A 25,974-nucleotide genomic window follows, 5' to 3' on the forward strand; every position below is an offset into this window, starting at 1 on the left:
ACTCGGACCGGCAGATTGGTGAGGTCTGGAGTGCAGATTGGAAGAAGTGGGATTTAGTAGTGTGCAACCTTTCTTTAATGTTTTAACATAACTCATCAGTGTGTAAACATAGGGACGGGACCTGGATCTGTGTTTTACGTGTGCGATGTTTGATCTCCATTCAAACTCTAGTCTGACAGCAGACTGTTATTTTTAGCAAAGTAACAGGTACTGGCTACCTTTAAGAGATTTGAAGTGACATCCTCCCTTTAAGAGATTGGGGCTCCCCCTGCTGGTGGAAAGTGCAAATTGCATTGAAACCTCATTTCAACGCTGATTTCCAACGCTGCTTGCAGGTAAGTCCTCAGGCCGGACGAAAGTCTCATCTTGTCTGCACGGGGCCATCAGGCGCGGGGTAATAGTGGATCACGCTAGCCGCGCCCAATAATAGGCCCTATCAAAATTTTTTTTTCCCCATAAAATTTATAGCACAGAAACAGGCCATGCATCCCAACTGGTCTATGCCAGTGTTTATGCTCCACACGAGCCTCCTCCCACACTATTTATTTCATCTCACCTTATCAGCATAGCCTTCTATTCCTTTTCCCCTCGTGTACTTATCCAGCTTCCCCTTAAATGCATCTATGCTATTCGCCTCAACCACTGCATGTGGTAGTGACTTCCACATTCTAACCACTCTCTGGGTAAAGAAGTTTATCCAAAGAAACTTATTAATTAAATCGTTCTGCCTTTTACACTGATAGAATTCAGAACCCTTCAAGTTAGGGAGGTGAAATAAATTGGCCAGGTCTCCCAGTCCATATTGTTAAAGGTCAAGAGGATGCTAAGGTTGTCATAGGGTTGAATATCATCCCGTCCTGCACAAGGTCCGGTTAGTAGAGAGAAGAGGTTGGAGCTGCTGATGCCCCTATATAACTCCTAACTACCCCACCATCCAGTCAGCGAAGAGATGATGCCAGATTGCTGAAGGGCTGAATGTTACCCTGACCATAGAGACTTCCTATCTCTACACGCCCAGCACTGCGAACTTCATTACTCAGCTCAGTCTTAAAGAGCAGGAAGTACACAGTTAACTGAATGAATCATTCATTTCAACTTTTAGCAGAGAGGCAGTAAATTCTGCTTTAATAAAACTGGAGATGGTGACTGATTGCTGGCCTGCTTAGGTATAATGTGGTTAATGATCTTTGAGGAATACTTAGTCAGATTAATGTTACTAGGAGTCTTCATCCAGTTCGAATTAAGGAATCAAATATTTTTATAGGGTGTGAGAGTTCCAGAATATGAAGTGCTTGTTAAAGGAATTACAAGAAGTTATTTTCACACAATATCTGGCAGTTATTAAGGGTGAAGAACTAAGGACTTTCTCCATAGGGAAAGATCATTAGCCTTTCAATAAAGATCAAGGGTTACCATTCGAATAACTTCAAGAATCACAATGTCTGAGTAACAGAAACCATGCCCTGACTCCAGATATACTGGGCAGATAAAAACTCCCCCACTAACAAGAAAATATGAATAAATCTTAGCCCCAACAACCCCCCCCCCAAACCCTGGCTGAGATTAGCTAACTCAGCAGACTAGGGACAGAGCTTGAGACTTTTCTGTTCTCATTTCCATGCTGGGCAGTGCTCTACCAGCTGAGTCACTTGGTGAGGGGTAGCCGAGATGGGTTTTCTTTGCAACCTTGCAAACATCACTGCAATATTTCATCCCTGAGCAGGTACAAGCTGTGAAGCTGCCAGCACTGACATGTAGGGCAACCTTCCTTGTGGTCTATCTCTCCTGCCAACATTTCCAATTTGTTTGGCTCAACATTAGATGAGACATCATGACCTAGTCAAGGATTTGCAATCCTTCAGGGCAATGGAGATAAAAAGAAAAACTGGAAATGTTGGAAATCTAAAAACAAACACAATGAATGGTAGGCGTGTTTGGCAGTGTCAGCCAGCTCCCGGATAGAGAGACAGGTTGAAGTTTCAGATAGGCCCCTACCAGAGCAGTTTTGGTTGGAAAAATTCCCGACATTTTGTTTTATCTTAGCTTGGTCTCCTCCATCTCCATCTGGTAATTAGGCCATTGTCTATCTTTCAGAAAGCAAGTTAGGCACTCTGTAAAGGGTGGTGCTATTAGCAAAGAGAACCATAAGGAAGAAAGAAAGAACTCGCATTTGCATAGCACCTTTCACATCCTCAGGACATCCCAAAGCGTTACATTTCAGCACAGACATGATGGGCCGAAGGGCCTCCTTCTGTGCTGTAAATGTTTCTATGTTTTCAAGTCCAGTCACTGTTGTTTTGGCGGGAGGTGGAGTGGTGTTTTCCAGGGATCTGTACTGGGCCTCAGCTTTTCACCATATTTATCAATGACTTGGATGGAGGAATGGAGAGTTCTATATTGAAATTTGCAGATGACACTAAGTTAGGAGGCACAGTAAGTTGTCCCGATGGGAGCAGGAAGTTACAAAGGGACATAGACAGATTAAGTGAGTGGGAAAGATTGTGGCAAATGGAGTTCAATGTGGTGTGTGAGGGTCCACTTTGGATCCAATAAAGACAAATCGGAGTATTTCCTAAATGGTGAGAAACTAGAAATTGTGGAGGAGCAAAAAGACTTGGGAGGCCATGTGCAGAAATTACTAAAAGCTTATGTACAGATAAAAAAAGCATGTAAAAAGACTAATGGAATGTTGGCCTTTATCTCGAGGAGGCTGGAATACAAGTGAGGAAGTGATGCTTCAGTTGTATAGAGCCTAGGTCAGACCCCATCTGGAGTACTGCGTTCAGTTCTGGCCACCATATCTCAGGAAAAATATATTGGCCTTAGAGGAGGTGCAGCACAGATTCACTAGGATGATACCTAGGCGAAACGGGTTAATTTATGAGGGCAGGTTTCATAAACTTGGCTTGTATTCCCTTGAGTATAGAAGATCGAGGGGTGATCTGATCAAGGTGTTAAAAATTATAAAAGGATTCAATAGGATAGATAAAGATAAACTATTTCCTCTGGTGGGGGAGTCCAGAACACGGGGACAAAATCTCAGAATTAGAATTAGGCCGTTCAGAAGTGAAATCAGGAAGCACTTCTTCACAAAATGGTAGTAGAAATCTGGAACTCTCTGGATGTTGTGTCGATTGGAGTTTTCAAGACAGAGATTGATGGATTTTTGTTGGGTAAGGGTATCAAGGGATATGGAGCAAAGGCAGGCAAATGTACCTATACACTACCTTGAAGTGATTTGTGTACCTCGACACCCAAATCCCATTTCTCTTCCACAGTTCCTAGTCTCTCACCATTAAGAAAATAGATAGTCATAAATAATTACAATAATTACAGAGATTAATAATCCAATTGAAGAAACTGTATTTCAGAGAGCATGCGGTTCTGGGTAGTCCGAATAACATCTTGGTATATTGGCAAGGCTAAGGACGTGTTGGGGAAAGGAGGTCAGGTTTACTGCTATAAATATTACTCTGAAGTGGGTTTTAGTTCAAGAGCTGTGGAATGTGTAACCGTAAATTAATGGAAATTAGTGAAGTATACCTGCTATAATGGCAAATACTGCTCCTATTGATGATACATGGTGAAAGTGGGCTACTAGGTAATAGGTATCATGCGAACAGTATCTAGGGAGAAATTAATCAAGACAATTCTTGTTAGACCTCCCACTGTAAATAAGAAGATAAAGCCAAGAACTCAAAGAAGTGGAGTTTCTCATTTAATTCAGCCTCTGTGGAGAATTGCTAAAGACTTTCATGTCTGTAGGGATAGCAGTAATTATTGTTGCCGAGGTACAATGGACTCAAGTATCTACATCTGTCCTTACTGCAAATATGTGATGAGCTCACACAATAAAGCCCAACAGGCCAATTACTATTATTGCTCAAACTATTCCTATTTGACAAAAGGTTCCTCTTTACCTGAGTAATAAGTACTACATGGGAAATCATACCAAAGCCAGGTAGAACTAAAATATAATCCAACGTGCCCAAGCAAATCAGATTAGATGTTGATAAAGAATAGGGTATCCATCTCCTGCTCAGTCAACGAATGTTGTGTTTAATGTTCAGTCAGTTGATAATATCTATAATAATTCCTGCAGCAAGTACAAAGAAGATAGACAGATACATGCACTGATCAGACAAAAAGAAGAGTCTGATATTGGGAAATAGCTGGTGGTTTCATTATTAATAATGATGGTGATAAAATTAACAGAAGGAAAGATAGAGGGAACCCCAATAAGGGAGGAATTAGTCAAGTCTACGGATGCTCTACCAGGAAGAAGATTTCCCACTAGAGGAGGATAAACAGTTCCGCCTGTCCCGACTCCAGCTTCCACTCCGGCACAATCCAGAAAGGTGGAAGAAGTCAGAAGTGTATGTTGTTCATTCATGGAAGGACTATGTCTGAAGCACCAACTATTAAGGGTACTGGTCAACTGGCAAATCCACCAATTACAACAGGCACGACTATAAGAAGGTTACTATGAAAGGGTCAGCAGTTACAACCACAATCACCCTCCATCAGTGTTCCTGGGTTGGTGTAATTCTACACAGATCAGCAGGTTCACATTTCTGCCGAGAGTCACCGTCACCTTTGACATCACACACTGACCCCTCGAGTCACCGTCACCTTTAACATCACACACTGACCCCTCGAGTCACCGTCTCCTTTAACATCACACACTGACCCCTAGAGTCACCGTCTCCTTTAACATCACACACTGACCCCTAGAGTCACCGTCTCCTTTAACATCACACACTGACCCCTCGAGTCACCGTCTCCTTTAACATCACACACTGACCCCTAGAGTCACTGTCTCCTTTAACATCACACACTGACCCCTAGAGTCACCGTCTCCTTTAACATCACACACTGACCCCTAGAGTCACCGTCTCCTTTAACATCACACACTGACCCCTAGAGTCACCGTCTCCTTTAACATCACACACTGACCCCTCGAGTCACCGTCTCCTTTAACATCACACACTGACCCCTAGAGTCACCGTCTCCTTTAACATCACACACTGACCCCTAGAGTCACCGTCTCCTTTAACATCACATACTGACCCCTAGAGTCACCGTCTCCTTTAACATCACACACTGACCCCTAGAGTCACTGTCTCCTTTAACATCACACACTGACCCCTAGAGTCACCGTCTCCTTTAACATCACACACTGACCCCTCGAGTCACCATCTCCTTTAACATCACATACTGACCCCTAGAGTCACCGTCTCCTTTAACATCACACACTGACCCCTAGAGTCACTGTCTCCTTTAACATCACACACTGACCCCTAGAGTCACCGTCTCCTTTAACATCACACACTGACCCCTAGAGTCACTGTCTCCTTTAACATCACACACTGACCCCTAGAGTCACCGTCTCCTTTAACATCACACACTGACCCCTAGAGTCACCGTCTCCTTTAACATCACACACTGACCCCTAGAGTCACCGTCTCCTTTAATATCACACACTGACCCCTAGAGTCACCGTCTCCTTTAACATCACACACTGACCCCTAGAGTCACCGTCTCCTTTAACATCACACACTGACCCCTCGAGTCACCGTCTCCTTTAACATCACACACTGACCCCTAGAGTCACCGTCTCCTTTAACATCACACACTGACCCCTAGAGTCACTGTCTCCTTTAACATCACACACTGACCCCTCGAGTCACCGTCTCCTTTAACATCACACACTGACCCTCGAGTCACCGTCTCCTTTAACATCACACACTGACCCCTAGAGTCACTGTCACCTTTAACATCACACACTGACCCCTAGAGTCACTGTCTCCTTCAACATCACACACTGACTCCCAGAGTCACCTTGTCCTTTAACACTCAGACACTGACCCCTGGAGTTACTGTCTCTTAATATCTAATTGTTACTACTAGTTTTAGATCTATGTCTTCCAAACTGAGTCTGGAGGTGGCAGTTTGGGATGTACAGCACTATGGTGATGTCCTGATACAAGTCTGTCGCTGATAGTTGTGTTTGGTGTCTCGAGCTTTAGTACTAAGAGACCAAATAGGCCCAGTGGCAGCATGTATGAATACATACATTGAGAAGGTAGTCTGAAAACTGAGGGCCATACTTACAATCTGATCTCACCCGTTGACAGGGCGCTGGTAATCCACAGGAGATCCAAAGTCTTAAAGGGAACCAAGACAAAGCTGACGTTTGCTGGGAGATTTTTTGCGCTCTCTGGGTACATGAAGTGGTGAGTTGTGCGGCTGCCCACGTCTGCTTCAAAGCCGACCGTTGGAGCTTGGTTCATTCTGTAACAGACGGGCACTTTGTGAGTTTAATAACCAGGATGCCGGTCTCAAAAATTCTCTGAATATAAGCCAGAGGGAGACTAAAGGTAGAGTTAGATTTACACAGCATGGTTCACAAATAGAGCATCACACATATTACCATTAAATCTTCCTCTGCTCTGAGAAAGTTTTCCGATTTCTCTTGGGGTAGGTTTGTTTTTGAATCAAGTTTAGGAATTGCCTACAATCATACCCTGATGCCTGATGGGTAAAGGTACTACCAGTGTAGCACTGAGCCATACAGTGCCCCAGGTTGATTACCTGGCATGTGTGAAGCTCGCTGATCTCAGCCAGGGAAGCAGTATTGATGTATATTTGGCCTCCGAACCCTGGGTTACAGATTGGGGGAAAAAGCCTGGCAGGATTCTCTGTAAAGTGAGTATGTGTGGACGTTAGATTTAAGTGGGATTCAGCTTGGCTGCGATTCCCTCCATGATCAAATAACTTGTCGCCACTCAAATTCTAGGCTGACACATTAATAGAAACCGTTAAAATTCTTTTCTTACTGGTTTCCACCAAATAATTCCCCAAATTCACCCAGGTTGGTTGATCAGAAAAAACTATTTCTGCTGATTCTGACCTGCAAAAAAGAGGAATTCTCCCTGGTTTTAATGAATCCCGAGATGTGGGCATATCGTGCTTTTATGATCTGGAATGCACTGCCTGAAAGGGCGGTGGAAGGAGATTCAATAGTAACTTTCAAAAGGGAGTTGGATAAATACTAGAAAAGGAAAGATTTGCAGGGCTATGGGGAAATAGCAGGGGACTAATTGGATATCTCTTTTAAAGAGCCAGCACAGGCACAATGGGCTGAATGGCCTCCTCCTGTGCTGTAAGATTCTATGGAGTTTGTGTCTAACCCCTGCTGAATGTGGACCAGCTTATATTATTAGTCTCTGGCTTGTTTTTTTAAGGGTTAATGATGTTCAAAATAATATCTCATCTTTAGTCATTTTTTTCTCCAAATTTATCCAATATTTTTAGGCTCAAGATTCCCCTCCCCCTGATTTTTGATGCTAAAAATAACAACTGAAGAACGCCTGAAAAAACACGGGCTTTTAAAGCGGCAGTAGGAACTGACTTCGAGGGTCCTTATACATCATGTACAAGCTGCTTGAGGCCTACTGCTGCCCATTGAGCAGAAATACCTGCCCTCTGCTCCTCTCACACCAAGCAGAAGAAAGAGCCCTCTCCCCCTCCCCTGCATTCCCCAAGCCCAGTGAGCAGAAAAACAGGCCATTAACCCACACCCAAAGAGCAGAGAAATGCTCCTGTCTGCGGCTGAGCAGAAAATCAGGCTCTTTGATCCCTCCCCTGCGCAAACAGGACAATCTTTCTCTCTGACCTCCCTGCACAGAGCAGCAAAATAGGCCCTCTGGTCAGAACCTCCCATTCCACTGAAACAAAACCCCGGCTTCATTGCAACATATTGGACAACCCGCTGTCCCAACCGGAAATCTGCTGCTACGGGAGGAGGGGAGCTCTCCGTAACTAACCCTAACCCTCTCTGCTGAGATGAAACTCTTTGCCTGGTCAAGGTAAGGGAACCCCTCTCTACCTCGAGGTAGTTCCTCAGCCTTTGATCCTCTGAGCCCATTTACGTCCTCCTCTTCCTATTCCTTCATTCCCTCCTCTTTCTCCTTTCCACATACTCCACTCTCCCTTTCTCCTGCCTTCCCTCTACCTTTCCCTTCCTCTCTCGTTCTCACTCATCCACATATCTTTCATTGTCCTCTTCTCCCCCTCTCTCCCCTTCCTTTTCCCCACCACTCTTCAATCCTCTCCCCCTCCCACCCTTCTTTTGTCCGCACCTAATGTACCTACTACTGTTCGATTTGCCTTCCTCCCCCCTCCACCTGTAACTCACTCCCAGATATCCATTATTCTATATATAAACCATCTGAACCCTTCAATTAGATTCCAGCCTGTAACTCATTCCAAGTATCCATTATTCTATATATAAACCATCTGAATCACTCGATTAGATTCCAGCCTGTAACTCACTCCCTGGTATCTGTTATTCTGTACATAAACCATCTGAACCCCTTAATTAGATTCCAGCCTGTAACTCAGTCCAAGTATCCATTATTCTATATATAAACCATTGCACCTCACGGATAAATTCCAGCCTGCAATCACTCCTGGGTGCTCATTATTATTCTGTATAAACAAACCATCCTAACATTTCGATTAGATTCCAGCCTGTAACTCATGCTGATGTATCTGTTATTCTATATATTGTTCATCTAAATGCCTCGATAAATTTTCAGCTTGTGACTCACTCCCATGTATCTGCTACTTCATATGTTTAGAACATTAATGCACAGTACATTGGATAATTCTAGCATGATTATACCTCCAAATATATAAAAATATGCACCTTTCCATTTTAGAATACGAGCATAATAGGTTGAAGACAACATGAATTCAACATGACAGTTGCCCACGTTCCCTTGACAACAGAAATAAAGAGAGAAATAAAGATAACGAACATGACCCTTTGCTGAAATAGGCAGGAAACTGTTTCTTTTATGAAAAGGGACACAGATGAAACATTAATTTGTCAATTTTCTGTTCCATGAGAAATACCGATAACCTCGTTTCCACGGAAACGCCTCATCTTGAAAAAAAATACTTTTTGAGCTTGAAAAGGCTGTTCTTTGTCGATTTTGAATGGTGAGCCTTTATAAATGTTATTCGCACTGGTCTGGTGCAAACTGTCTCGGGCAACTGCTCTCACCACAATAGGGCAATCTCTGTGGTTTAGATCATCACTGTTCTACGTATTCTGGGCACTGCCAGCAAAAGCTGCAGATTTTCACAACGCGCCCAATATCGGGAACAGTTTTTGTCTCATGCGTGTGTGTGTGTTTGTGTTAATCTGCCTGGGCCCCCCTCTGTGTCCAAACCTGCATCTGGAACAGAGGTTTTGCGACTGGGACTGAGGCCTTGTATGCGCCTGTCTGGAGCCTCTCTGCTGGGGAATGAAGCTATGATCAACCCCCTTTCCCCTTAAGGCTGCCACCTTTTGCCTAGTCCAAAAAGGATGGTGCATTTCAAGAGACACTGTTGAACACATGCAAGTCGGACCAGATTTTGCACATGCTTCAACATCAAGAGGCCAGAATGTGCAGAGCCTTATTTTTTTTTAAGAAGCGCAGAAATCGGAAACTGGGCTTTTACCATCTACATTTTGATCAAAATGACTCGGTGGGCACCTCTGAAATCAAATTGCCTCGTTCAAAGCTGGCCAGTACCTAACCCATTTTCCCACCTTCATTTTATTTTCTCCTCTCCTCTGCATTTTTCCCTTCACATCACACACGATTCTCTGGCAGCCCTGGCAGTCTAACCTGTGAGCTGATGCACCCGAGTCAAATGCTGGAAATCCATTGCTGCCATCCCAGGTATTCTTTGCTTAATCACTCACAAGCAAGGGTTAGAAATAAAGGACCCCAGTGCTAAGCTTTTCAGAGCTTCCTGTTAATTAGAGGTTTACAAACAGACTCTCACAATGGCACGACTACATTACTAACTGCAACATTAAAGAGACACGTTACTATTGGTAACGGCCAGAGCTGTTCCCAGGGTGCTTTAGCTGCAGCTCTAACAAGTCAAGCAGCTGAGAGAAATGGCCAGGGCTCAACACTTCTAGCAGCTTGGGAGGAAATCCTGTGTGCTGCATCCTTTTTTCTCTCATTATTTGCTTTCTTTCGGTGTCTTTTTGGAGCTGCTCTGCACCAAAACCTTTAACTTGTGCTCACTGCAGTAGGACGGTTTTCATAAGCAGACTGAGTCTCTCATGAACTGAAATTTGTGTCCTGATACCCGCTATGAGTGGGTTATCAACAATTACATCGAGTTACACAGACATTAGAGTACAGAATCAGGCCATTCAGTCCAACTGATTTATTACTCCTTTATTGTTGTATAGAACATGAGACAATGTGGGGTACCCACCAACAGAGGCTCTGTGCAAGAACCGTGTGATGTCCAGAAACTCGGTGAGAGGCTACTGAAGAGAGCTAAAGGATTTTCAGCTGCCTCTCATTTTAAAACAGTTTAAATATAGTATAAGTTTAATATTGTTGTTTTATTATCTTACTGTCCTACCGCTGCTGTGTATTTAGTCTTTTCCAAAAAGGATTAAATACCACACTGTCAAACCATTATGTTTGGGCTAAAACTAATAGTCAGATTTATTTGCAAGTAGCATAATGCACAGAAAATTAACACATCTATGAGCCATTGCCCGCTGTTAATTCAGTTTTCCATAGCCTGGCAACATGTATACCCAGTTTTGCCTTGGTCATGAGTCTGCATAGGGCTATGCAAGCTTGGCTCCTCAAGTCCAAATGAAAAACATATAAAAACAGCTTTTGGGATGCCACTGGCTGCAGTCAATTTCCAGAAACACATTTGTCCTGTCTGTGTAAAGTCATATAAAAATATAATATGGAAATCTCCCAAATCGTTACATTCCCCAACCACAATTTTATTTCTTTAATTATGCCTGATTAAAGTTCAAGCTAATAGCTTCCGGTGAAAAAGTTAACTTTTATGAGTAAAAAAATTCCATTATATCCAACACAATACTGTATAGGAAGAGACACACACCTCACACGCCAAGGAGGGTGCCCTCCCATTAACTTAAAATCACTTTGTAGCTCATAATACTGTAACAGAGTGAGAGAGGGACGAAGTGTGAGCCATAGGCTTTCGAGAGCTCTGTATCCACGATAGGGTACAGTTTTAAGAAGTTGGATGTGCGGTATTATCCCACTACTACGGCGACTTTACAGTATGATGGGAAAAGTCCGCCGATTTCCCGCAGGAGTAGTTCCAAGCCTCCCCCAACCAGTGATCCTGGGAAGGGATCTTCCAGAATTTGAAGGCCCATTAAAAACGAGGTTCAGAATAGGCCCTTGTCAGACATGGACACTAATGAGTTCACTCAAAATTTTCCCTTTGAGGACCCTGACATATTTCAGGGGATTGGGAAGAAATGAAAATCTAAAGGAGAGCAGGGGTGGGATAAGGCTCGAGGAGCTAGAGAACAGGTCCCTGCTATTTTAGTAGATCAACTCGAGACTCCTTCCACTAGTAGAGCACCTGCGTCAGACTCAGGGGGAGAAGTTTCCCAAGAGGACCTTCTTAGGAGAAGGGAAGACTCCCCGGGGGAGTTTTACATGAGAATGACAGACTTCAAATGGGAACAGGTTAATGACCCGGCTTTTCAGAACGTGAAAACTGAAGTGATATCAGTTAATGGACACCTGGTAGAAGGTAAATTAAAAAAGGCTGGGCCTTACTATAGAATTGAGAATGATTTGTTGTACAGGATGACCAGTGAGCATGGGGTAGAGGTAGAACAACTATTGGTTCCAAAACCCTTTCGACGGCTAGTATTAGATCTGGCCCATAAACACTCGTTGGGCGGACATCTCAAAGTAGAATAAACCCAGGAGAAAATCTTACCCCGATTTTTTTAGCCGGAGATTTATAAAACAGTTCAATTGTATTGTAATTCCTGTCCAGAATGTTAACTGGCAGGATCTAAACCTCGTCTCCCTGCTCCATTAGTCCCCCTGCCCATAATCGATGTACCCTTCGAAAGAATTACTATGGACCTGGTGGGGCCTTCGGAAAGGTCCGCAAAGGGATCCCAGTATATTGTAGTGATAGTTGATTATGCGACCAGGTATCCAGAGGCTATTCCCTTATGGAAGATGGCATCATAAAAACATTGCCAATGAACGGGTAAGGGTATTTTTCAGGGTAGGAATTCCAAAAGACATTCTGACAGATCAGGGGACTCCATTTACATCCAAACTAATGGGAAATCTAAGTGCATTGTTAAAGATTAAGGGCACTAAATTGGGCTGTGTAGCGCCCATTATTTTGACATTACGTAGCCTCTCAGGTGCCAAGATGGCATCTTGGCTGTGCACGCACGTTTCCAGCGTGACGTGCGCCGGGCGCCATCTTGGTACAGGAGTTAGCGCGTGGACAAATACTGAACGCCGGCTGCAAGTAAAGTAAGGAGAAAATGGATACAATCAGTGTGCAACGCTGATTTAAAGTGATAGACACCATTTTGGGACTTAACGCTCAACTTAACGCACAGTCTTAACCATGACCATCTGAACGTGTCTTAGAGTGCCTGGAGGACCCCCACCAGTGCTATTTAAAGGGACCATGCAGGATTTACAGGTTAGTGGCTGGATTATTGCTTCTGGCTGCTGAGACATTTGTAACTGTTTTTGGCGGTCTCCTAGACTTGAACACTAGGACGCGGGGACATAGCCTAACATTTAGAGCCAGGACGTGCAGGAGTGAAGTTTGGAAACGCTTCTACACGCAAAGGGTGGGAGACGTTTGGAACGCTCTTCTGCAAACGGCAGTTGATGCTAACTCAATTGTGAATGTTAAATCTGAGATTAATAGATTTCTGTGAACCAAGGGTATTAAGGGAAATGGGGCTAAGGCGGGTATATGGAGTTAGGTCACAGGTCCACCATGATCTCATTGAATGGTGGAACAGACTCAAGGGGCGAAATGCCACTTCCACTTGCTGCCTCCTGATATGCGCCTGCAAGAAAGCGGGACATGTGTCTGGGTGATCTGCCTGTCATGGTTGAATAGCTGTCATTGTGTGTGGCCTGTGAGTTGTGGTTGGGCGGCTTGAAACAGTGGTAACGTGTAAGTTTGAGAGGAAGCATCTGGTTGGAAGAGTTGAGTACTGATGGAAAGAGTTTGTTGGTATGTGGGTGATGGGGGTGTAGTGCATGGTGCAGTTGGTAGGAGATGCCATTTGACAGTTGACCTCACTCACCTTGACCACTCATGTCAAAGCATTGAACTTCTTCCTGCACTGCATCCATGTTTGTGGTGCTGTGCACCTGGCATTGACTTCATCCCCCACTGCCTCCCACTGCCTTTTGGATATATGTCTGGAGGGCCTCTTGCACCCCCCGCCCTCCCACCCCACGGATATAGGATGTCCTTCCTTTTGTCCACCTCTTGCACCAAGGCCTCTAGTGCATCATCAGAAAACCTTGGTGCATGCAGGCCTGGTACCAAGTCGGACCGGCAGATTGGTGAGGTCTGGCATGCAGATTGGAGGATGTGGGATTTAGTAGTGAGCAACCTTTATTCAGTGTTTTAACATAACTCATCAGCGTGTAAACATAGGTACGGGACCTACATCTGTGTTTTACGTGTGTGATATCTGATCTCCGTTCAGACTCCGTGCAGGCAGCAGACTGTAATTTTTAGCAAATAACATGTACCATCTACCTTTAAGAGATTTTAAGAGACATCCTCCCTTTAAGAGATTGGGGCTCCCCCTGCTGGCGGAAAGTGCAAATTGCATTGAATCGACGTGCAAGGCCTGGATTTGAAAGCAGCTTGGAGGTGAGTACTGAGGCAGGACGACGATCTAGTCCTGCCTGTGCAGGGGCCATTGGGCGCAGGTTAATAGCCGATCACGCTACCTACGCCCAATAATAGGCCCTATCGAATTTTTCCCCCTCAGGCTCTACGAACCTTAGTATAGCATGTCCAGACCAATGGGTTGGTAGAGTGCTTCAATAAAACTTTGAAAAGTATACTAAAGAAAGTAGTAGACAGGGATGGCAAGAGCTGGGCCGCCTTGTTACCGGGACGTAATGTTTACAATTCAAGAAGTTCCACAGGCCTCCACAGGGCTTTCACCTTTCGAGCTTCTCTATGGGAGACAACCCATTAGGGAGGAGAGGGAGGAACAGAATAGCCCTTAACGGAATGTGGTAGAACACATCCTGAAAATGAGGGAGAGGATGGAGCCAGTCACTCCAATAGGGCCCGAGAAAAGTAATGGGTCCAGTACAGTAAGGAGGCCAGGGTGAGGCGGTTCCGTCAGGGCGGCCGAGTTTTGCTTCTGATTCCCACACCCTGGAGCAAACTAGTGGCTCAATGGCAAGGCCCATACGAGATTGTGGAACAAGTTGGGCCCGTAAACTACAAAGTTAGTCAGCCTGGGAGAAGACGGAAGGAGCAGATCCATCATATTAATCTGCTAAAACCATGGAGAGATCAGGAGACCCTTATATCCGAGTCGGGGCCTCTTTTGGAAACTAAAACCCGAGACACCGGGGAAGTTCACCTGGCCGAAGAGCTAACGGCACAGCAGCGACTAAAACTGCTAAAATTAGTCCAAAGAAATTGGGATGGTTTTACCTCTCTACCCAGGAAAGCTCGTGTTATTGTAATGTCTCTGGGGATAACAGTCCTGGTGAAACCGTACTGGATCCCCGAGGCGAAGAGACAGGAGGTCTCCCAGGAGGTCAGGACAATGCTTGAGCTCGGGGTAATAGAAGAGTCTCTCAGTGAATGGTCAAAGCCTGGAGTTATGGGACCAAAGCCCAATGGATCGTGGAGATTCTGTAATGATTCTAGAAAATTAAATGACGCATCTAAATTTGATGCTTAGCCCGTGCCTGGGGTGAACGACCGAACTGAACATCTGGGAAATGCCAACTTCTTGTCCACGACAGGGTATTGGCAAATACCGTTAATGGATTCTGCCAAAGGAAGAATGGCCTTTGTAATACCTGAAGGTTCACACCGGTACCGAGGGACGGACTACACCGGGACCGAGGGACCGACTACACCGGGACCGAGGGACGGACTACGCCGGGACCGAGGGACCGACTACACCGGGACCGAGGGACGGACTACACCGGGACCGAGGGACGGACTACACCGGGACCGAGGGACGGACTACGCCGGGACCGAGGGACGGACTACGCCGGGACCGAGGGACGGACTACGCCGGGACCGAGGGACGGACTACGCCGGGACCGAGGGACCGACTACGCCGGGACCGAGGGACCGACTACGCCGGGACCGAGGGACGGACTACACCGGGACCGAGGGACGGACTACACCGGGACCGAGGGACGGACTACACCGGGACCGAGGGACCGACTACACCGGGACCGAGGGACGGACTACACCGGGACCGAGGGACGGACTACACCGGGACCGAGGGACGGACTACACCGGGACCGAGGGACGGACTACACCGGGACCGAGGGACGGACTACACCGGGACCGAGGGACGGACTACACCGGGACCGAGGGACCGACTACACCGGGACCGAGGGACGGACTACACCGGGACCGAGGGACCGACTACACCGGGACCGAGGGACGGACTACACCGGGACCGAGGGACGGACTACACCGGGACCGAGGGACGGACTACACCGGGACCGAGGGACGGACTACACCGGGACCGAGGGACGGACTACACCGGGACCGAGGGACCGACTACACCGGGACCGAGGGACGGACTACGCCGGGACCGAGGGACGGACTACACCGGGACCGAGGGACCGACTACACCGGGACCGAGGGACGGACTACACCGGGACCGAGGGACCGACTACACCGGGACCGAGGGACGGACTACACCGGGACCGAGGGACATACTACACCGGGACCGAGGGACCGACTACACCGGGACCGAGGGACGGACTACACCGGGACCGAGGGACCGACTACACCGGGACCGAGGGACATACTACACCGGGACCGAGGGACCGACTACACCGGGACCGAGGGACGGACTACACCGGGACCGAGGGACGGACTACACCGGGACCGAGGGACGGACTACACCGGGACCGAGGGACGGACTACACCGGGACCGAGGGACGGACTACACCGGGACCGAGGGACATACTACACCGGGACCGAGGGACGGACTACACCGGGACCGAGGGACGGACTACACCGGGACCGAGGGACGGACTACACCGGGACCGAGGGACGGACTACACCGGGACCGAGGGACCGACTACACCGGGACCGAGGGACGGACTACACCGGGACCGAGGGACCGACTACACCGGGACCGAGGGACGGACTACACCGGGACCGACTACACCGGGACCGAGGGACGGACTACGCCGGGACCGAGGGACGGACTACGCCGGGACCGAGGGACATACTACACCGGGACCGAGGGACGGACTACACCGGGACCGAGGGACGGACTACACCGGGACCGAGGGACATACTACACCGGGACCGAGGGACGGACTACGCCGGGACCGAGGGACCGACTACACCGGGACCGAGGGACGGACTACACCGGGACCGAGGGACATACTACACCGGGACCGAGGGACCGACTACACCGGGACCGAGGGACGGACTACACCGGGACCGAGGGACGGACTACACCGGGACCGAGGGACGGACTACACCGGGACCGAGGGACGGACTACACCGGGACCGAGGGACATACTACACCGGGACCGAGGGACGGACTACACCGGGACCGAGGGACGGACTACACCGGGACCGAGGGACGGACTACACCGGGACCGACTACACCGGGACCGAGGGACGGACTACGCCGGGACCGAGGGACGGACTACGCCGGGACCGAGGGACATACTACACCGGGACCGAGGGACGGACTACACCGGGACCGAGGGACGGACTACACCGGGACCGAGGGACCGACTACACCGGGACCGAGGGACGGACTACACCGGGACCGAGGGACCGACTACACCGGGACCGAGGGACGGACTACACCGGGACCGAGGGACCGACTACACCGGGACCGAGGGACATACTACACCGGGACCGAGGGACCGACTACACCGGGACCGAGGGACGGACTACACCGGGACCGAGGGACGGACTACACCGGGACCGAGGGACGGACTACACCGGGACCGAGGGACGGACTACGCCGGGACCGAGGGACCGACTACGCCGGGACCGAGGGACCGACTACGCCGGGACCGAGGGACGGACTACGCCGGGACCGAGGGACGGACTACGCCGGGACCGAGGGACGGACTACACCGGGACCGAGGGACGGACTACACCGGGACCGAGGGACGGACTACACCGGGACCGAGGGACCGACTACACCGGGACCGAGGGACGGACTACACCGGGACCGAGGGACGGACTACACCGGGACCGAGGGACGGACTACACCGGGACCGAGGGACGGACTACACCGGGACCGAGGGACCGACTACACCGGGACCGAGGGACGGACTACGCCGGGACCGAGGGACGGACTACGCCGGGACCGAGGGACGGACTACGCCGGGACCGAGGGACATACTACACCGGGACCGAGGGACGGACTACACCGGGACCGAGGGACGGAGTACACCGGGACCGAGGGACGGAGTACACCGGGACCGAGGGACGGACTACACCGGGACCGAGGGACATACTACACCGGGACCGAGGGACGGACTACGCCGGGACCGAGGGACATACTACACCGGGACCGAGGGACGGACTACACCGGGACCGAGGGACCGACTACACCGGGACCGAGGGACGGACTACGCCGGGACCGAGGGACCGACTACGCCGGGACCGAGGGACCGACTACGCCGGGACCGAGGGACGGACTACGCCGGGACCGAGGGACGGACTACACCGGGACCGAGGGACGGACTACACCGGGACCGAGGGACGGACTACACCGGGACCGAGGGACGGACTACACCGGGACCGAGGGACGGACTACACCGGGACCGAGGGACGGACTACACCGGGACCGAGGGACGGAGTACACCGGGACCGAGGGACGGAGTACACCGGGACCGAGGGACGGACTACACCGGGACCGAGGGACATACTACACCGGGACCGAGGGACGGACTACGCCGGGACCGAGGGACATACTACACCGGGACCGAGGGACGGACTACACCGGGACCGAGGGACGGACTACACCGGGACCGAGGGACGGACTACACCGGGACCGAGGGACCGACTACACCGGGACCGAGGGACATACTACGCCGGGACCGAGGGACGGACTACGCCGGGACCGAGGGACCGACTACACCGGGACCGAGGGACCGACTACACCGGGACCGAGTGATGCCATTTGGGCTGCACGGAGTTCCTGCCACCTTTCAGCGGCTAATGGATCGGATTTTGAGGCCTCATGCTCAGTGCGCCACTGCATACCCAGATAATATTGTAATCTACAGCAGCGACTGGGAGCCCCTTAAAAAAAATTAGAAGCTGTACTGAGTAGCTTGAGAAAGGCAGGTTTGACCGACAAACCAGGGAAATGCCGTATGGGTTTGTCGGAGACGTGTTACTTGGTGTATGCAGTCGGGGTATGAGCCCCAACTTGACAAAGTAGAGGCTATTAGGAAATGGCCCAGACCCGTGACAAGAAAACAAGGAACAACTTTTCTGGGCCTTGTCGAATATTATTGATGATTTATCCCAGACTTCGCCACCAGGGTGACCCCTTTGACAGACCAAATCATATCTCGGGAGCCCATTGAGGTCCGATGGACCCCTGGAGAGGAAACAGCATTTGGGAACCTCCGGGATGCCTTATGCTCAGACCCGGTACTGATCATTCCAGATTTCTCCCAGGAGTTCATCCCCCAGATTGATGCATCGGACGTTGAACTAGGAGTAGTACTATCCCAGGTTATTGAAGGGGCCGAGCATCATCCCTGACTAGAAAGTTGCTACCTCGGGAACGGAACTACGCTATGGTCGAGAAGGAGTGTTTATTTTTTTTTGTTTTAGGCGCCCCTTTTATAAGAAGGGGGGGGTTTATGTGGAGTAAATAAAAAAAAAAAATAAGTGTCAAATTATAATTTTATTATATCGGTCCAGGATGCACTCCAGCCCCTACGGTGCCCACCGCTCGCGGAAAGCCTCAAGCGAACCGGCAGACACCATGTGCTCCCTCTCCAGGGCCACCCGAGCGCGGAGAATGCCGCGGAAGAGAGGCAGACAGTCGGAGCGACCGCCCCCACGGGCTGCGACCAACCTGGACCTGTGGATAGCCACCTTGGACAGGCCCAGGAGCAGGCCCACGAGGACGTCCACCGACCTGCCCGCCCGCGGCCAAAGATCAGGAGCGTGGGACTGATGTGCAGCCAGAACTTGAGGAGTAGCCCCCCCCCTTAAATAGTGGAACGGGGTCTGCAGCCTCCCACACCCTGTGAATAAATGAAACACAGACTCATCCAGGCCGCAGAAATTGCAGGCGGCCTGGGAGTCCGTAAAATGGTGTAAATGCCTATTGGCCAAGACTGGTCCGTGCAACACTCTCCACCCCAGATCCCCAATGGCACACGGGAAGATCCCCGAGTACAGAGCCCTCCACTGGGGACCCCCGCATCCACCGGATGGCAGGATGACACGCCCGTGTCCGGGCGAGAGACGAGGGCGAGGAAGTGGAGTGTGTGCAGGAGCAGCCCGTACAGGAAATCCCTCCCCGCAGAGTGAAACGGCACGGAGGGAATTTCCGAGAGACGGCTCAAGTTGTGAGGCACAGCCTTCCGAGGGAGGTTTCGGGGCCTGACGCCGATGAGGAATTCCGTCCGAACGGGGGTCAGCTCGGACGGGATGGCTCCGCACGCTTGAGCCTCCTCCACACACCGAGTGGAGTCAGGGCCGAGCGCCGATTTCAACGCCCGGATGGCGGCGGCCGCGTTCCAGACACGCCGCAAGGACATCCGTGCAGCCAGTGTCCCCGGCGCCATCCAGCCTGTCCCTCCGCCATCCAGGACGTCCCTGACTCTGGTTACCTTACCGGCCAGGGCCCTCTCCTCCATCAGCCGCGTGCCGCCGAAGCCAACACCGCAGAGGAACGGATTCCTGAGCAGAGGCGAGAAGGAGTGTTTAGTGATCAAATGGGTGGTGGATATTAATTGTATGCATGTGATTTATATCAATTAGTGTTAATTGTATTCAGGTGGTGCGTATCAATTGGGAAATCTCTTGTATCCATTTATAGGAGAGCTGATCTCGGGTGTGGTGGGTGTAATATTGAGCTCTGCGAATAAAGGCTTGGAAGCAACTGAAGACCAGGCTCCAGTATTCTATCCTTCACTACCTGGCTATCCAATTTATAACATGGTAGCAGAGGACAGTTCCCTAAAGGTGGAGGTTGGAAACTACTGTTTTGGACTTAAAACAAAACTTGAAAGCCTGTCGGCCATTGTGGAAAATGGCAGAAAGCAAGTTTAAATCATCGAGGTACGATTTCCCTCCAATGTTCTCAGTGTTTGAACCGTGTGACCAGTGGAAGAATGAGGTTGATATGTGGACACGGGTCACTACTCCGCCAAAGAGAAAACAAGGCATGGCCCTGGCATTGTCGCTTCCTGAATGAAGTAAAATCAGAAGTAAGGTATTTCCTGAGATGAATGCAGATCTTTTGGATAATGATGAAGGTTTTACCTTTCTAATAGAATTTCTGGATAAAATCTACAAGAAAGATGACCTGTTAAGTGCCAATGAGGCCTGGTCAGTATTTGATAGGTTTCGGAAAACGGATGGTCATTCACTGGAAGAATATATCATGGACTTTATCAAATTGTACAAAAGATTGCCAAAGTTCAAATTGGGAATCCCTGGATCGGTACTGGTGTTTAAATTACTAGATTGTGCTAAGGTGTCTCATATGGACAGGCAACTGGTCCTAACTGGCGTCTCATATGGACAAGGAGACTCTGTTGGATCAAATGTTCGCTGCCTTAATTAATTTCCTGGGGAAACAGTCATTCTCCTCAGCCTTCATGGAACACATGGGATCTTCCGCTGTGACACAAAGAATAGAAGATTCGATGGTTACCAGGTTTTGAAATGTTCCAGATACTAAACGCAGACTCCAGTCCAGGTTTCAAAATTTTCAAGAGACCAGACGTAGGCGTCAATATGACGGAAGGATTAAAGACAGCCAGATTAGTGATGAAAGCAAGTGCAGCAAATCCAGTTATAACATTGGGACAGTAATAATGGGCAAATGAATCCCAGGAATGCCCAACGAAAAATCAATAGATGCTTTAGATGTGACTCTAAGTATCATCATGAGGCAGTAGTCGGAGGCCCGAGAGCAGCTGAGGCAGCAGAGCAGAGGCGAGGGGGCGGGTGAGGCGAGGGGGCGGGTGAAGCGAGGGGAGGGAGAGAGAGAGGGAGCGGGTGAGGAGAAGGAGCAGGTGAGGAGAGGAGAGGGAGGAGAGGGAGAGGGAGAGGGAGCGAGAGCGGGAGAGAGAGGGGGAGCGGGAGAGAGGGAAAGAGAAGGGGAGCGGGAACGAGAGAAAGAGAGGGCGAGCGGGAGAGAGAGAAAGAGAGGGGGAGCGGGAGAGAGAGAGAAAGAGAGGGGGAGCAGAAGAGAGAGAAAGAGAGGGGGAGCAGAAGAGAGAGAAAGAGAGGGGGAGCGAGAGAGAGAGAGAGAGGGGAGCGAGAGAGAGAGGGGGGAGCGAGAGGGAGGGGGAGCGAGAGGGAGGAGGATTGGGGGAGCGAGAGAGAGGGGGGGAGCGGGAGAGAGAGAGAGAGGGGGGAGAGAGAGAGAGGGGGAGTGGGAGTGGGGAAGGGGGAGCAGGAGAGAGAGAGTGGGGGAGGGGGAGCAGGAGAGAGAGAGGGGAGGGGGAGCGGGAGAGAGAGGGGAGCGGGAGAGAGAGGGGGGAGGGGGAGAGAGAGGGAGCGGGGGAGAGAGAGAGAGAGGGGGAGCGGGAGAGAGGGGGAGCGGAAGAGAGAGGGAGCGGGGGAGAGAGAGAGAGAGAGAGGGGGAGCGGGAGAGAGAGAGGGAGCGGGAGAGAGAGAGAGAGAGAGGGGGAGCGGGAGAGAGAGAGAGTGAGAGGGGGAGCGGGAGAAAAGAGAGAGAGAGCGAGGGGAAGCGGGAGCGGGTGAGGGAGAGGGGAGGGAGGGAGGGAGATGGAGCGGGTGAGGAGAGGGAGCGGGTGAGTTAATAAAATGGTAAATCGAGGCATGGCAAGGCACCTCAGTCCCTTGGAATACATATCTTGAGCCATGTGGGAACTCCAGGATGCTTCCCGTGAATGCGACAACCACAGGTGCAGATCCACAAGACTGAGATCTACATGGAAAGTACGTTTCAGGAGGTGGTCACCCACAATTTAAGAAAGTGCAGGCAGAGAGGGACTGGGTGACCGCCAGACAGTCAAGGAGGACCAGGCAGGTAGTGCAGGAGTCCCCTGAGGGCATCTCACTCTCTAGCCGGTAATGAGGGAGAGGGTTCCCCTGGGAAGTGCAGCCAGAGCCATGACCATAGCACCATGGGTGGCTCAGCTGTATGTGGAGGGAGGAGAAAGGTCAAGAGAGCAATTGTGATAGAGGATTCTATAGTTAGGGGAACAGACAGGCATTTCTGCGGCCGCAGACGTGATTCCAGGATGGTATGTTGCCTCCCTGATGCCAGGGTCAAGGATGTCACTAAGCGGCTGCAGAAAATTCTGGAGGGGGAGGGTGAACAGCCAGAGGTCGTCATCCATATTGGTACCAACGACATAAGTAGAAAGGAATGAGGTTCAGCAGGTAGATTTTAAGGAGTTAGGAAAGAGATTAAGAAGCAGGACCTCAAAGGTAGTAATCTCTGGATTACTCCCGGTGCCATGCACTAGTGAGTGTAGAAATAGGAGGATAGAGCAGATGAATGCGTGGCTGGAGAAATGGTGCAGGAAGGAGGGCTTTAGATTTCTGGGGCATTGGGACCAGTTCTGGGGGAGGTGGGACCTGTACAGGCCGGACGGGTTGCACCTCAACGGAGCTGGGATCAATGTCCTCACGGGGGAGGGTTTAAACTAATTTGGCAGGGGGGTGGGCACCAGGATGTAGCATTGGAAAGGAGAAACATGGTGCACAAAGGATTGAGAGAGACAGATAGTAGAGTAATAAATAGTACAGTGCTAGGTGGGATCAAACAAAGAGACAATAGGAGAAAGTCTAAGACTGGTTTACACTGCATGTCTGTAAATGTGTGAAGCGTGGTAAATAAGGTTGGTGAGCTGCAGGCACAAATAGCCACATGGGAATATGATGTCGTGGCGATAACGGAGACCTGGCTCAAAAAAAGGGCAGGATTGGATACTAAATATTCCTGGATACAAGGTACTCAGGAAAGATAGGGAAGGAAAGAAAGGAGGAGGGGTGGCAGTATTAAGGAGAATATTGCAGTGCTGGAGAGAGAGGATGTCCTGGAGGGGGTCAAGGACAGAATCTATTTGGTTAGAGTTAAGAAACAATAGAGGTGCCATTACACTACTGGGTGTATTCTATAGGCCACCAACTGTGGGAAAGATATAGAGGAGCAAATTTGCAGGGAAATTACAGAGAGGTACAAGAACTATAGAGTAGTGATAATGGGGGACTTCAACTATACTAATATAGACTGGGTTAGTAATAATACAAGGGGCAAAGAGGGGGAGGAATTTTTGAAGTGCGTTCAGGAAAACTTTTTTGACCAGTACTTTTCCAGCCGAATGAGGAAGGAGGCATTGCTGGATCTTGTTCTGGGGAATGAGGCGGGCCAAGTGGAGCAAGTGTCAGTGGGGGAACATTTAGGGATCAGCGATCATAGTATCATAAGGTTTAGAATAGCTATGGAAAAGAACACGGACCACTCTAAAGTAAAAATATTCAATTGGAGGAGGGCTAATTTCAATGGGATGAGAATGGATCTGGCCCGGGTAAATTAGAATCAAAGATTGGCAGTCAAAACTGTAATTGAAAAATGGGCGGCCTTTGAGGAGGAGATGGTTCTGGCATAGTCTAGGCACATTCCCACGAGGGGGAAAGGTAGGGCAAGTAAAGCCAGAGCTCCCTGGATGTCAAAAGAGATAGAGAGTAAGATGAAGCAGAAAAAAAAGGGCATGTGACAGAAGTTAGGTTGGTAACACAAGTAAGAACCAAGCTGAATATAGAAAGCTCAGAGGAGAAATGAAAAAGGAAATAAGAGGGGCAAAGAGAGAGTGTGAGAATAGACTGGTGGCCAACATAAAAGGGAATCCAAAAGTCTTCTATAGACATGTAAATGGGTAGTAAGAGCAGGGGTGAGGCTGACTAGGGACCATAAAGGAGATCTACTTGTGGAGACAGAGGGCCTGGCCGAGGTACTAAATGAATACTTTGCATCTGTCCTTACCAAGGAAGAAGATGCTGCCAGAGGCTCAGTAAAGGAAGATGTAATTGAGATACTGGATGGGCTAAAAATTGATAGAGGAGGTACTTGAAAGGCTAGCTGTACTTAAAGTAGATAAGTCACCCAGTCCAGATGGGATGCATCCAAGGTTGCTGAGGGAAGTAAGGGTGGAAATTGTGGAGGTGCTGGCCATAATCTTCCAAACATCCTTAGATACGGGGGGTGGTGCCAGAGGACTGGAGAATTGCAAATGTTACACCCTTGTTCAAAAAAGGGTGTAAGGATAAACCCAACTATAGACCAGTCAGTTTAACCTCCATGGTGGGGAAACTTTTAGCAACGATAATCCGGGACAGAATTAGCAGTTGCTTGGACAAGTGTGGATTGATTAGGGAAAGCCAGCACGGATTTGTTAAAGGCAAATCGTGTTTAACTAACCGAATAGAGTTTTTTGATGAGGTAACAGAGAGGATAGATGAGGGCAATGCGTTTGATGGTTTGATGTGGTATATATGGATTTTCAAAAGGCATAAATTTTACACAGTGAGTGGTTAGGATCTGGAATGTACTGCCGGGGGAGGGGGGGCGGGGGGCGCGGTGGACGCAGATTCAATTGTTGCTTTCAAAAGGGAATTGGATAAGTACTTGAAAGGAAATAAATTGCAGGGCTACGGGAATAGGGCAGGGACTAGCTGGATTGCTCTTGTATAGAGCCAGTATGGACTCGATGGGCCGAATGGCTGCCTTCCATGCTGTAACTTTCCTATGATTCTAATTGCCCAGAAAAAAGATGCAGGGTCATGGAAATGACGCATGAAGAAAGTAATTCTGAGGAAGAGGATAAAGATAATGAGGAAGAGGTTGAAGATAACGATTATGAATATGAACAGATTATACTGGTCACAAGGAGTTTTAATCCTGTGATGAATGTATGAGTCGCAGATTCCTTTAATTGTGCAGTGTTAGATAGCACATGTACTTCAACTGGATTGGTTAAAACGTCTTGATTCACTAAACAGTGAGGATCGATGTGAAGTTAAGGAATATAAAAGTTCTGCATGTTTTAGGTTTGGAGAGGACAACACCTTGAGGTCACTTAAGAGAGTGGTAATTCCATGTAAGATACTGGAGTAAGCCATTTTATAAGTATGGATGTAGTCTCTAGCGAGATACCCATGCTTTTGGGAAAACCTTCCATGAAAAAGACAAAAATGAAACTTGACGTGGAACACAATGAGGGATCATTTTTGGGAAATCGGTTGATTTGCAGTTTACCCAGTCAGGGTATTATTGTATCCCCTTAACAAAACCTGATGTTTCTCATCAGTGTGTAAGGCAAGTACTAATGGCATCAGGCGATAAGGATTAGAGAGAAAAAAAAACAAATTGTCTTAAAGTTACATAGACAATTTGCCCATCCTACTTGTCAACATTTAGAGATCCTGCTAAAAGATGCAGGTGTAGATGAAGATAGTACACCCATTGAATGTTATATAGACAATCGTTCGTTATGGGATAATGTACACGCTATGAAAAATATGAGTGAGAAAAGGTTACAGATTGACCTAGCTGGCTTGAAACAAATGCTGGAGAGAAAGGAAATCTCTAAAATTATATGGTTTTTTTTATTTTACTGAAAGAAGTACATGTATGAAGAAATTATTAGGAATCCTGGAGAAGGGTCGCCT

At 49.1% G+C, this 25,974-nt stretch overlaps 1 protein-coding gene and 1 pseudogene across 2 annotated transcripts in view; both read right to left on the reverse strand.

The window, feature by feature from the left end:
- Positions 1 to 25,974, reverse strand: part of st3gal2 (ST3 beta-galactoside alpha-2,3-sialyltransferase 2) — a 424,632-nt gene that overhangs the window by 18,824 nt on the left and 379,834 nt on the right. For both annotated transcript variants that reach the window (XM_067997644.1, XM_067997643.1), the window contains one exon: positions 6,115 to 6,294. In XM_067997644.1, coding sequence (XP_067853745.1) covers positions 6,115 to 6,294 — 180 coding nt within the window. The remainder of the gene's footprint in view (positions 1 to 6,114; positions 6,295 to 25,974) is intronic.
- On the reverse strand, positions 3,296 to 4,517 carry LOC137333448 (cytochrome c oxidase subunit 1-like; annotated as a pseudogene).

This window comes from Heptranchias perlo, chromosome 16, assembly GCF_035084215.1.
Source record: "Heptranchias perlo isolate sHepPer1 chromosome 16, sHepPer1.hap1, whole genome shotgun sequence".
Lineage (NCBI taxonomy): Eukaryota > Metazoa > Chordata > Chondrichthyes > Hexanchiformes > Hexanchidae > Heptranchias > Heptranchias perlo.